Source organism: Anser brachyrhynchus (genome assembly GCF_964034855.1).
Source record: "Anser brachyrhynchus genome assembly, chromosome: 1".
NCBI lineage: Eukaryota > Metazoa > Chordata > Aves > Anseriformes > Anatidae > Anser > Anser brachyrhynchus.
In genome coordinates, this window is record NC_137694.1 from 144,050,875 (window position 1) to 144,064,994 (window position 14,120).

The window sequence follows — 14,120 nt, forward strand, 5'->3', positions numbered from 1 at the left end:
AGTACCAATTTTTTTGAGTAAGGGAGCATGTTGTAATGCTGGTTACATTCATTACCCCAGACTGTTTGGTCTTTTCCTAAAAGTTCTTTGCAATTAGGCTAGCACTGGATCTCTATTCAGTTTGTACACAAAGCTTCTGAGGACTAATTAATTAAAAGCTACTAACAATGGCAGTACTAATTATTTGTTATGACACTTTAGCAAAGTCAATGGCTTAGGCTGGCATAGAGTTAATTTTCTTCCTAATAGATGGTATGGTGCTGTGTTTTGGATTTATGATGGCAACAGTGTTGATAACACACTGATGTTTAGTTGTTGCAGAGCAGTGCTTACAGAGGGCCCAGGACTGTTCAGCTTCTCATGCTGCCCTGCCAGCCAGGAGGCAGGGGGTGCACCAGGAGCTGGGAGGGGACACAGCCAGGACAGCTGGCCCAGGCTTACCAATGGGATATTCCATAGCACGTGGTGTCATGCTCAGCAATAAAAGCTGGGGGAAAGAAGGTGGAGTAGGGGATGTTCAGAGTGATGGCATTTGTCTTGTCAAGAAACTGTTACATGTGATGAGCCCTGCTTTTCTTGGAAGCGGCTGAACATCTCCCTGCAGATGGGACATCATGAAAGAACTCCTGTTTTTGCTTTGCTTGTGCATGCTGCCTTGGCTTCAGCTAGCAAACTGTCCTTTTCTCTAGACAATTCTGTCCCCAGTCCCACCCGGGGAGAGTGAGCAAGTGGCTGTGTGGTGCTTAGCTCCCTACTGTGGTGAAACCATAATAAGCAACAAGGTGAGAAAATAGAAAATCAAAGCCTTTGAAACAACTCAGAGATGATGCTAGCACAGGATATCTGGAAATGCATACAGCAGACAGAAAATTGACTGCTTGGCAAAAATCAAAAAGAAGTCAACTATTCTGCTGTGTCCCTGGAAGCATTTGAGGCAGCATTTAACACAGCGATTTATATTCAGGCAGTTAGAACTCAGCCCTATGTAAGACAATAAACTATTCTTCAAAGGGAAAGGGTTCATGCTCCAGTCATGGGAAATCACTTGCTGTTGAGTGCTAATTCTTTTATTTTGTCATGTGCATTATCTTCCACACAGCTAGTACTTTGATTTTCTTGCCCTTCTTTTTTTGCTTCAAGAAATGTCATAGCTCAGGCAAAAATAGTTCAGTATTTATTTTCCTATGTCTCCTGCTGTTTTGAGGCCACAGCTTTTACAAGTGCTAGGAGAAAGCAACAGTACTGTCACTTTTACCTGCTTCTGAGGCAACTAATCCTTTCTAATCTGGGGTGAAATTACCAATACATCTTAGTGTCTCTTGGGACAGAGGTTTATCTTTTTCAAAGCTCAATCTACTGCAGGTTACTGCTCCCAAAGATTCTTTCACTTGCCATATTTCAGAGTCTGCTCTGATTTTGTGCATATATTTTTTTTTTTTCACTCTCCTAGCAATATAAAGAAAATTTATTTTGTGTATGCATTTCCTCAGGCCACTTTGTTGCTCCAGTTTGCTTGGTTTTGTTCATATAATTTTAGTGGTATTCTAGCAAGGGACTAGATAACCTGATTATAGACATTCAGACATTGTACACTTTGTGCAGACTTTAATGTGTTCTGCCTCTTTCTGGCTGGGTAGAAAGGCTAAATTAAAGATTCTTTTGCTCACAGTTCTAGGTTCCTTTCAATCACATTGCCCTTTATTGTATAGTTTTTAAGAATAATTTCTGAGGGTACACGGTACATAGGAAATTCCAAATGCAGAAGTTAAACAGCCGCTTCATAACAGCAGACAGATAGTAGCCATTATAGCTGAGGGCATTTCAAACTCATGCTAGCTGTATGTGAAGGATAAACTACTGCATCCATCTTAAAGAGTTCATTGCAAATTAGTTACAGCCATTTCAGTTGCACTTCTGCTGTCTCCAAGAGCTTTAACCCACAAAGCAGGATAAGATCTTGAGGTGGCTGTGTGTCAGAGATATAGTTGTGAAACTTGATTTTCATTTCACTGAGTCACCTATTGGCTAGCGAAGCCATCACTTTCTTTGGCTCTGGTGAGTTTTGTTACTGCCAGCATATGGGCTCCACCTCAAGGAAGTGGAGGGAGACCAATAATAACCCTGAAGTTATTCCGGGATATGCCTTGAGAACTGCTTCAGTTCAGACCAGAACTATTGAGTTAATGTCAGAAATACAAGCACTACTAATTTATTTAAGTGTAATCGGTAAAACCAAAAAAGCAGGGTTTTGGACCTGCTTATTGTGGTGGATTAAACTTGGCTGGGCAGCAGGTGCGCACCGAGCTACTCTCTCACTTCCTCTCCTCAGCAGGAAGAGGGGGAAAGTATGATGAAAAAAATCATGGGTTGAGATAATGACAGGGAGATTGCTCACAAATTACCATCGTGGGCAAAACTCTTAGCTTCGGGAAGACTGATTTTCATCACTGCTAATTAATAACAGAGTAGAACAGTGAGAACTCAATAAAAATAAAAATAAAAATTACCAAACTAAAAACATCTTCTCCTCCAGTCCATCCTCTTTTTAGGTTCAACTTCATTCCTGATCCTTCTACCTCCTCCCCTCGAGCGGCTCAGGGGAATGGAGAATGGGGGCTGTGGTCAGTCCCTAACACCACATCACTGCCACTCCTTCACGGTCACTCCCTGCCCCTGCTCCCCGTGGGGTCCCTCCCACGGGATGCCGTCCTTCCCGAACTGAGCCTGCGGGGGCTGCCCACAGGCAGCAGCTCTTCAAGCACTGCTCCCACACGGCTCCGTACCACGGGGTCCATCCATCCCCCAGGAGCAAACTGCTCCAGCACGGGTCCCCCACGGGTGGGCGGCAGCTCCCCCCAGACCCCCTGCTCCTGCGTGGGCTCCTCTCCACGGGCTGCAGCTCCGGCCCGGGGCCTGCTCCTGCGGGGGCTCTCCATGGGCCGCAGCCTCCTCCAGGCCACATTCACCTGCTCCACCGGGGGCTCCTCCACGGGCTGCAGCGTGGAGATCTGCTCCGTGTGGGACCCGTGGGCTGCAGGGGGACAGCCTGCTCCACCAGGGGCCTCTCCACAGGCCGCAGGAGAATCTGGAGCACCTGGAGCACCTTCTTCCCATCCTCATTCTCTGACCATGTCTGCAGAGTTCTTACTTCCACATTTTTTCACACTCCTCTCTCTTACAGCTTTTCTGTAGGGTTTTTTGTCTTTTCTTAAATATATTATCACAGTGGCCCACACAGCATCACTCCCTAGCTCAGCTCTGGACAGCTGTAGGTCTGTTTTGGAGCCTGCTGGAGCTGGCTTTTATATGAAACGCGTGGTTCCTGGTGTCTATGCACAAAGGCAATCCCTGCAGCCCCCCTACTGCCAAAACCTTGCCATGTAAACGCAATACACTTAGTATGAATGAACAAGACTATAGAGTTTCTGCATGTTAGAGGCAAAAAGAAAAAATCACCAGCAATTCTCAGCATTCTTCTCAGGATGCAGGGAAAACAGTCACAGAAAAGATAGGGCAGAAGCATCTTGTCATCCTGTAAAGATATCCACAGTGATATGCATTTATAGGAGTGGATGGGAAGAGAAAGGTGCTTCTAGCTCTGCTGCTTGCATTCCTGGTTAAGAGTTGCAATAGCAGCCACACCATTGCAGGGACCTCCTCCACTTTAGCTGCAGTTGCAGATGGAAACATGTGGAACTGATGAAAAATCTTCCAGCTCTTTTGAAAACAAAATTTAAATACCTGTTTTTATTCTAAACAAGATTCCAATTACTAAAGCTGTCTTTTGAGATATGTGGTGTGTTCAGGTTTTTCACTTACTTAAAATGGCATTTTGAGATCAGTTGATCTAACCAGTATAAATTTGCTCCAAGTGCTGACAGATATTTCTGATAAAAAATGAACACTCTTTGCTTTGTGTGGAAATGCTGGACAGTGTGACTGAACAAGTCTGAACACATGAAAACATGCTTCAGATTACTGCCATGTGTACAAAGCAGGTTTGACCTGTCCTTGAAGTAGCACTAAAAGCGCTATTAGGAGTGCAGTGTGATGTCTTTTTACTTCAGTTGCTACTCCGTACTACTCAGTCTCAGTTTGAACTTTGGACTTGGTTGAACATTCTGCACTAAACAGAAAATCGACGACTCATTCATTTAAGATTTTCTGGAATGAGCACCCTGGTAGACACAAGTTCTGATGTTGTGTTGAAACAGACTGTAGAAACTGAGAACTGGTTTGTGTTTTCAAAGATCTATAGCTTTTGGTGCTACGGCAATCTGTAGCAAGACAGTATAAATAGATACTTTGGCATAACTTTGTGTTTCTTGTTTTTTTTTTCACATTATCCTATTTTAAGCAACAAGTCCAAAGTGTCCCATGGAGAACTTCAGTGGAACTACCAGGAATACCTTTGAATTACCAAATGTGATAGCCATCACTTCCCACATCAGTGATGGATGAGTCAAGTGCTGTACCTTTCAGGACCAACAGGAACTAGTTACTGTATTACTCTGAAGTTCACCCTGGCCAGATACTCCAGGATACTGAAGGACACAAACCTCTGTCCAGTTTCTTGATGCTGACTGATTCCTGAACAATGAAGTCTTACTAGCAGCAACCTGGCATCTGCCCAGAGGTCTGAGCCCTGAAACATGCCCCAGAGACATGCAGTTGGAAGCAACGAGAGGCTTTTCCCAATTGCGTGAGCTCAGTGCCTCAGTATATTCTCATGGTTGACTGTATAATTGGGGTAACAGGCTGGGTTGTACAACTCATGCGGGAGAACAGTTATACAGTAGGATAAGAACAGACTTTAGCAAAATTATTCTCCTCTAACTGGAGTCCTACTAGATGTTTCATGATAAATTCATCTACAACACTCAGGAAACTCTAGGAAACATCCTCTACTCTGAGAAAGATGCATACTTTGCCACTGAATCACAACTTGGCAGTACGGACACTTGCGTGCGTTCTTTCAGAATTGTACTTTTGGTTCCACATGATCAGTTTCTGTAAAATGAGTGCCAGAGAGTACTTTGTTTTTTTTTACTTTAGAAGTGTGGTTGTGACAGATATGAGATACCACAATTATGGAAATAGTGATGTGTGCCAGATTCTAGAAATGACTACTTTATCTTCCAATATGTAGGTGTTACTCTTTCTATGAGACTGATGGGTTTCTGGCACGCTCCCTGTTCCCTGGCTTTCCTGCTTATTGCCAGCTACTGGCAGAGACTTCTTTCTATGAACCCTCACGAGTCACCGACTTTCAGTCTAGTTGTGCAGCTTAACTGGAAGCATTGCTATCATCCTTTGGATATTGTGGAATGATGTATTGCACAAATAGCCACTCACAGCACCCTAGTATCTTTGTTCTTAGGATTGCTATAGCCTATGAAATGAATGTTTCAGTGTTAGCCAGTCACCTTAACACCACCCTTGAGTCAAAAACTGTGAAGGCAAAAGTAGATTAAAATATTCCTTTAACAGAGCTAAAATAAATAGAAGTTTGCAAAGGTTTATAAACACACGGGCAACAGGAAAAGAAATTTACCCATCTAGCTCATAAGGTTTTGTCTCACGCTTTATATCATCCAATAAGCTGGTAAGTATTTCATGGCTTTCCTTTCTGAGAACTCCATGGCTCAGGGAAGCTCTTCGTCCTAAAATTGTCAACACAGAAGAAGCCCAGTAGGACAATCCCTTCTTTTCTCTGATTAGTGTTAATGAAACCAAGAGACAAGCAATCTAGCCCTTTTCCCCCCAGAAGACTAAGCTTTCCACTTTGGAAATGGCAATCGTTGTGTAAGTCTGGAACTAGAGGTTTGGCTGTGCCATTTAATAATTTAAAACATTCCTTCCCACACTTTTCCAACCCCTTAACTAGTCCCTTCACACTGTTTTTGGAACTGTTCAAACCGCAAGGGGAGACTTCTTTTTATGTTACGTTTTTATAATTTGTATTATGAATGCTTACTTTATCTGGAATCTCAATGGAGTTTATGCAGGTGGAAGGTTTTGAATAAAAGCAGAGATGGGAATAAGCGATAACTGAGTACCCTCCAGTCGCGTTTTTGAGGAGTGACCAAAAGTATGTTGGGTGGAATCAAAATGAAGGAGGCTAAGTCCAATTCAAGGAGGAGAGGACACTTAATTGAGAACTATAGGCAAGGAAGCGATTCCAGAGGAACTTTTTCCTGTTTGGAAAAAATTACATTTTTATGTTTGAACATGCTTAATTTCACCATCCAAGTAAAGAATGAGAACTTCTATAAAGTTACTACTGAAATCCAGAAAGAAAAAGCTAATTGTTTGAACTGGAAGAGTGATGCCCTGACACAGCAGAAGGGACGGATGACCAAACCGGACAAAAAGTAACCACTTATTTGACAGAAAGCAAAAAAGCTCTGCTCCAAACCCGAGCATAGACTCATAAACTCATGTTTATGGCCCTGAGGAGCTCTGAGGAGGGCTCCGGACCACGGCTCTCCACGATCCCTGAGGGAAACCAGCCAGCGCTGACCCCGTACCCTCGGAGCCATCCCCCGGGCGGTGCAGGCCGAGGGGCGGCCCCGGGGAGGGGCGAGTCCCCGGCGCGGCTCGGCGGCCGAGGCGGAGCCTGCTGCTCGCCCGCTATGTGGCGGGGTCGGGACGGCCGCCGAGGCTCGGGGAGCAGACGGAGGTGAGGAAGGGCGGCGGGCGGCGGGGTCGGGGGGCCGCCTCGGACTGAGGCGCGGAGGGGAGGGCGGCAAGGGCCCTGCGCTGCGGGCCGCGCGGGGGCGCGGCCATTTTCCCCCCGCGGCAGCGAGGGGCAGCGGGGGCCGGGCGGCCGCTGGGTCGCAGCGTGCGCGGCACCGAGCAGCCTCCTTGGGAGGCGTTTCGCTTTGGCGTGCCCCTGTGCTTCTTCACCGCGTGTCCCACTGCACAAGAGCAGGTAGGAAAGGCTGCAGGGAAGCGAGAAGCGTAGGAGCGCCGAGCGTGCCACGTTTAAAGGCTTATAACAGGAAGCAGGACAAAGCTTTTCGTAAATCTCCTTGACCTGGTAAAACACCACAGCAACTGTTTATTGCACAACCCTGATCAAACAAGGACTTTTTTTTTTTTTTTTAACTGTTAGTTACGATGACAAGAGCAGGCTTTGGGCAAAAGCACTGCCCTGTGCCCTGGTAGAGCTGCCTGCGGATCTCCCTGCAGCAGCCGTAGGGGCTGGGATGGTTGCAACCAAGGCATTGCACGACAGCTCTCGATGGAGCGAAAGCTCGATAGGAGTGGGTCGTCACCCAACAGCTACCGAGTTGAATCACGATTCAAGTTTTCAAGTTTCCAGAAGCAGCTCTTAACTCTGGGGAATTTCGCCAGGGATGTCAGGAAAACGCTGGATGCGTTTTGTTTTTGTTCCTCATAAGCTTGGTAACTTCGGTCTTGTTTGACTTGGACTCCTTGTATGTGCTTAGACTCTCAAAAACAGTTCCTAAATGAACACTTGTCTTTCATACCGATTGTGAAATTGGAATGCTTTGAAAGCTGGGGAACTGACTTAAAACTCTTGCACAAATGTTTAATAACACAAAATCCTTAACTTAGATCCTTTAAGTTAATCCTCAAGTGAGAAATACTTTCTGGTTTTGGTAAACATTTGATTTTATTTTTTTTCCCTGAGAATAATGCATTAATTTTTATATTTTTTTTGCATCACTGTGTTTTTTATACTTACAGTTTTATCTACGTGAGCCCTCCAGGTCCTTTTAAATGGCTCTGTTTTTTGAAAATGATGGTGAAAAAGTAATAATTTACTTTCGATTTAAGTAACAACTTTTTCATATTACTTTATACTGACAGGTATCAGGAGTTGAAATGACATAGAAAACTGCTACAAGCTCTGACTACAAAATGAGCTTCTTCAACTTGATGCTGAAAGGAGGAACTGGGTTTGATTTATTTAAATACTGGTAAGTTCACTTCCTTGAAGGTGTCATGGATGCTCTCATTGTCTCCAGTTTGATGTGAGGTGGAAATTTGTGGATAGGTATCTTTTCATTTTGCTGGCATCCATGGCTAGTTACCTACATCTACAGATATCCATCTGTCTGTCTGGACATCCATCCATCTCTCTCTCTCTCTCTTCCCCCTCTCCCTGTGCTTTGATGAAAGGTGAGGCGGTATCTGTGACAAACATTTAGCTCAGAATCTAGGCATATGGTTGCTAACACTTTTTCTCAAAGCTGAACTGGATGTGGTCAGCTACATCTGGCTCATATATTGAGCACATTAGACAGGAAAGTTGGGACCTCAGGTAGAGTGGACGGGAAACAAAGTACGACTGGTAGAAAGTCTGTTTTGCTTTGCTTTGCTTAAAAAAGCCTAATGACAGGAGTAAACACACCAAGGAAGAAGGTGTGAGCTGTATGAATTGTTGTGGTGGGGTCTTGTCTTGGTGGTTGTATTTTGCAACAAGTACATTTCTTTTGTTTGTTTTTGTTGTCCCCCCCCTCCCCCCTTCCCGTTTCAGTTAAACTTTAATAAAAATTTTAGTTAAACATAAAAAGTTGACTCATATGTCAACGTGCTTACAAAATCGGGGCACTTTATATCTCAAGTTGCACTTCAAGCATAATTTTTGTTTTTTTCTTTATGGCTTAGAGACTAAGGATCTGTTGGTCCCCTAATAGAAACAAGTCCCTGTAGGTAGTGATCAATATTGAAAATCACTTAAATAAATTAATAGCAAAGTGCTGATAAACAATTGAAGGATCTAGATGCTTTCTAAGCTATTATCCTGAATGATTTGTCATTGTGTTGGCCTTTACAAGAATCAGTCATGTCCATGTATTTGTAAATTATTTACAAGTAAAATCATTTAAAAAGTTGAAGACAGAAAATTTTGAAAAGAAAGCTACGGTTATGCCTTTTTCACAGCTTCCTGAAGGACAAGTTTGCTTAGGGGCCAAATATGTCTTTAAAAGCTGTTTTTACCGTGTTTAAAGTTGGCAGTATGCCTAAGGCAAGTAAAAGGGCAAGTTCTGTGATGACAGGCATCTTTCGATGAACAAAAAGTCAGTATCTTAAATCAGGTCAACATATTTTCTATTTCTGTTTTCAAGATGTTAATTTTAAAAATTTGAAGAAGTAGTAAGTCATATTTCAGCTACGGGAAGGTAAATATTAGGAAAGTAACTTGGAAATCAAAACTTTTCTTTTTTTAGTAGATCAAACCACAGATATGATTGGTAGGTGGGTGGTTTGTTTTTTTCTTTTTTCGAAAAGATTTCGCATACAAAAATTTTTCCTTTGAGCTCAGCAAGCTTTGAGCTGAAATAGTTTTTCAAACTAAGTATGTAGGCAGTGTCATCAGTGAAGTTGCTGTTCTCTCTACATAAGTGAGACTTTTTGAGCCTCTGTAGCTGTGTCATAGGGGCATCTCATACTGCTGTGACTGAGGTAGAAGGCAGTACAAGGCTAGTCACTAGGTATGTGAACAAACATCTGTGTTTTAAACAAAGTTTCACATTTATGGAGTCTGAATAATGTTTCGCTGTATATTCTTCTTAAGAAAGAATGCTTGTAAGAACCTTTTGTGTCACTTGAAACCAGAATAAAAATGCTCTGTATATTCTCAGATATTGCAAATACAAAAGCTGGAGGCTTCTTCCCCTCTTTCCAGAGTTTCCAGGTTTTATCATTGCAGTATTTGAACTAGGGGGAAAGAAGTTTGTAAACAACAGAACTTTTCCTAAAAAGTTGAGCTTTAACATACACTATTAGAAAGACATCCACCCTTGGTATTTGAAGCCAGTAATGAGTGCAAAATGCAAAGTTTAACCTGTTAGATTGCTTACTTATTTTTACCCTAAATTTAGGCATCGTTTACTTTTAGTAGTCAGCTCAGTCTTACAAAGTGGTTACTTATGTCTGGCTTTGTTGATTGCTTTGACACGTGTAATGTCGTCTTTTTGACAGAAACAATATTTTTCAAATCTCTAGAGTTCTTGGTCAGTCTTCGCTGCAAGTTTTGTTATTCCGCTTTTGTTGTAAGTAGTGTCTCCAGCGTAGGCACAATTATGCTCTTGCTTTTACATTTAGGATGACTGTTGAAAAAAATTAGCTTTGTGTTAGCATGACTATTTTGGTTAGTCAGGTTTTCAACCAAGTGATTGTCCCCCTGTACTTGGCTCTGGTGAGGCTGCACCTCAAATAGTGTGTTCATTTTTGAGCCCCTCACTACAAGAAGGACATTGAGGTGCTGGAGCGTGTCCAGAGAAGGGCTACGAAGCTGGTGAAGGGCCTGGAACACTAGTCCTATGAGGAGCAGCTGAAGGAACTGGGGTTTTTTAGTCTGGAGAAGGGGAGGCTCAGGGGAGACGTTATTGCTCTCTACAGGTACCTTAAAGGAGTCTACAGTGAGGTGGGGATTGTGCTCTTCTCCCAATCACCAAGTGATAAGACAAGGGGAAATGGCCTCAAGTTGTACCAGAGGAGGCTTAGGTTGGATTTTAAGAGAAATTTCTTTACTGAAAGGGTTGTTAGGCATTGGAATAGGCTGTCCAGGGAAGTGGTAGAGTCACCATCCCTGGAGGTCTTCAATAAACGTGTAGATTTAGAACTTAGTAGCATGGTATAGTGAAGAACTTCAGTACTAGGTTAAAGGTTGAACTAGATGAGCTTAGAGGTCTTTTCCAAACTGAAAAATTCTATGATTCTATTGTCCAAATAATCTGTTTTGTACAATCCCTTTTCCCCTTTTCATTTTTTTTACAGGTAAACTGGAATGTCAAGAATGATGATCAACTCTGACAAGTTACAGGAAAAACACTTACAAGGCAACTAAATAAAGGCTATGGTATGAATGCTTTGTCAGATAAACAGATAAACTGTTGTTTCAAAACAAGTAAATACTTGGAAGCTTTTATATTCCAACGTTGAACTCTGTTCTGTGTGTCCCTTCGTTCTGCCCTGATGCCTCCGTATGTGCAAAGTTTCAAAAGAAGTAGCTGGTGGGGCCTATACGTTGCTGTGTGAACTATATTGGATATAAAAGTAATTCAGGGCCATGGGTGTTTTTCAGGGAATACATGCTCTTCTTCCAAGCCATTTCTAGCTGATTAGAGTACTAGCACCTGTGGTCATTGCATTTGCAATGATTGTTACATGGGAAAGCAGATTGCTTTAGTGCAATCTGGAGTAGCACACAGAATAGTCACGTAGGAAAGGCAAGACAGTTAAGTGCAGACCTTAACCTACAAAGAGCTGCCAGAAAGGAAAGGGGTCAAGTGTTTTCCTGCTGGCTGTCAGTGCATGGCTTGGGAAGGGCTCTGATGACTTCTTGCCAAGGAAAAAGCAGGTCCGTCTGAGAGAGGGCTTGGTTAAGATGCAGAGATTTTGTGGAAACCAGCTGTGGGCTATGAGGGCAGTGGTTTTCTGTTCAGTCGTGTATGTGTTAGAGAAAACTGTGAAGAAGACCTGAGGTGTGAAGTGCAACTACAGTTCTAGGAGGCTTTGCTGTTTTGTGTCTGACCACAGCGATTCACATCACCCACGGTTTCCACATATGTTTGTCTGAAAATGTTGTCACCGTTAGACACGAATTTAAGTGCCTGCCAGATCACCTTAGAGTTACAGTACGTTTGTCCTCCAGCAAGGAGCTACAAGTTCATCAGCTGTTAAAAAGCAGTGCTGCCTCAATGGTAGGAGCACCGTTTGCAGGATGAAACCTCATGTCTCTCTGCAATTGCGTCTTTCGTAAATGTGGAGAGAGGAGCAGCTTAGTCAAGCTTGGTATTAAAATTATACAGTATAACTTAAATGTTAGCTGTATGCTAGCATAATTTCATCCATGTTAAAGTTGTTTTTGGGTTTAGCTAGGCTGGCAAAAGAAAAAAACACGTTATGCAAGAGTTCTTCCAGAAGAAAATTGGAAAAGTTCCAATGGAAAGCTGAAAACTGAGCAGCCTTCTGTGGGCACCAACTTTGGTGGTGGCCAAAATCTTCAAAGGCTGGGGTTAAACTGCCAAACCGAGTTTTCCCTCCCCACGATGACTAATGCTTTTCCTAAATTTTTAAGGAGTAACGCAGGGTGCAGAGGACAGTGCAGCTTGGAATGCTCATACCACATTAATGGAAAATATTTTTTTCTTTGCAGCAAAAGATGACATCTACATTTTTGCTTATTGGTCATCTAATTCTACTGATACCCTTGTTCAGTGCTGGTAAGTTAAATACGTTGTTGAAATTACCATTTTAAAAAAGAGACAAGTTGTGCATGTCTAGTCGAAAAGAGTTACTGAGAGAAAACAGTGGATTCAAAGTGTTGAAGATATTCTGAATGCCGCGTTTTGGATTGAAGTTGCACTGGGCATGGGAAGGACAGGTTGACATAAATAGTTTTAAATCTAGTCACATAAATTTAGGGTACTGAGGCTTTGAATAACCACTCCCTAATTCCTTTAAAGAAAGTGTAAAGAGATTGGCTTCCTTGACTACAAGTGAGCTGTTAAATGCCTTCTTTAAGAGATGTGCTGTTTCTCTAGTCCTGAAAACAGAAAGGTAGAGGCCAGTTTCCTTTGCAATTAATTAGTAATATTTTTAATGATAGATCTAAGTTTTCAGTAGAGTTTAGGCTACATAATTTAATGGTATTTACCATGCTGTTCTTAGAATAAGCAGGAAAATATTAACGGATCTTAATTAGTTTAAGCTCTATAGGGAACTATTTCAAAATTTTAGATTAGGTGACAGGATGGTGGTAGGGGTGGAAAGGTTACTGAAGACGTATTTTGAAATTCAGTACGTTAGCTTTGAATTTTATGGTCATTCAGCAAAATGTGCAAAATAAGATATTTTTCGTACAAATTCAGTGTTGCATATGTATGCAAATGTTTGGAAGCTTTTAAAATCTGTTTTATGGCCAAGTGGCCTACTCTGTTTGTGATAAACTGGTATTTTCAAAGTAATTTCGGCCTGTAGGCTTGAGTTCTTAATGACTTCTTGCAGTATCTGTCTGTCTTTCCTCTCATATTTTTTGCCTGATGTTTAAAAATCCCTTGCTAGGATGCATGATTCTGTCATGTAAACTTGTTCCATGCCTGTAATTAAAAAAATGCTCTTTATGCTCACCTTTTATGTGATGATCACAATAGCATTTTATCATTTAAAAGGTGGTACTATTGGTAGAGGAGAAAAATGGCAAATACATTAAGGAAATAACACGTTATAGTCAAGATTTCCTACTCTAAGTACTGCATCTCTTCAAATTTAAGTTACATTATGTGTTGGTTCACAGACTTTTTTGGTGGGTTGAGGTCTTGATCTAATTCCACGCAGTCATGTGCTTCAGGTCAAACACATCCACCCCCCCCAAATTTGTTTTTGGCACTACAGTTGGAGTAGTGTGTGCTGCTACTGTTTTCAGTATGCTTTTGATAGATGGTATCTACATTAAGAATATGGTAATTCTTCATAAGTGCTAGCATGCTGAAATAGGTAGGATGTGAAAGATGTCATGGTTTGCAGTGATGCTATTGCTGACTACTTCAATAGGGAGAAGTTATGACTTAAGCTTTGTGAAGTATGTGTTTATTCAACCAGAGGGTACTAAACAGACAAGAAGCAGTAATCTTGTAATATTTTATTGATAAATAGTTACAGACAGTCTACTTCCTAATTCTTTTTAACTTTGAATTGATATTAATACTTCTTAAAACAACAACAAAAACATTAAAAACACTAATAACCGTTTTCTCTCTTTTTTTTTTTTTAATAGAAGAGTGCATTATTTGTGATTACTTTGTGCTTGTTGGAGAGCCTACAGCTATCAGTTGCCCAATAATAACATTGCCAGCGCTTTACTCTGATTACAATGTGACATGGTATAAAAATGGTAGTAATACACCCATAAGCACAGAGAGACATGCCAGGATCCATGTGCGAAAGGGTTTGCTTTGGTTCATTCCTGCAACACTGGAAGATTCTGGACTTTATGAATGTGAAGTAAGGTAAGGAAAGGAGGAGGGAAACAACTGAATTAATAGTACTTACAGTGGAGTAACATCTGTAGGACTTGGGTGTACAGGATTTTTTGTTTTAGGTAGAAACCTTAGATCAGTTAAAAGCACTGTTTTGACCAT

At 41.9% G+C, this 14,120-nt stretch overlaps 1 protein-coding gene across 5 annotated transcripts in view; it reads left to right on the plus strand.

The window, feature by feature from the left end:
- The window catches only part of LOC308198802 (interleukin-1 receptor type 1-like), a 53,475-nt gene that overhangs the window by 22,275 nt on the left and 17,080 nt on the right, over positions 1-14,120 (plus strand). Inside the window, exons 1-5 of one of the 5 annotated variants that reach the window (XM_080601860.1) lie at positions 6,543-6,682; positions 7,840-7,949; positions 10,756-10,837; positions 12,137-12,203; positions 13,757-13,988. In XM_080601860.1, the coding sequence (XP_080457986.1) occupies positions 10,835-10,837; positions 12,137-12,203; positions 13,757-13,988 (302 nt within the window). In that variant the 5' untranslated portion in view covers positions 6,543-6,682; positions 7,840-7,949; positions 10,756-10,834. Of the gene's footprint in view, positions 1-6,542; positions 6,683-6,758; positions 6,935-6,979; positions 7,411-7,839; positions 7,950-7,974; positions 10,378-10,755; positions 10,838-12,136; positions 12,204-13,756; positions 13,989-14,120 lie in introns of those variants that run through there. The other 4 variants (XM_080601861.1, XM_080601863.1, XM_080601862.1 and 1 more) reach the window with 4 other exon arrangements.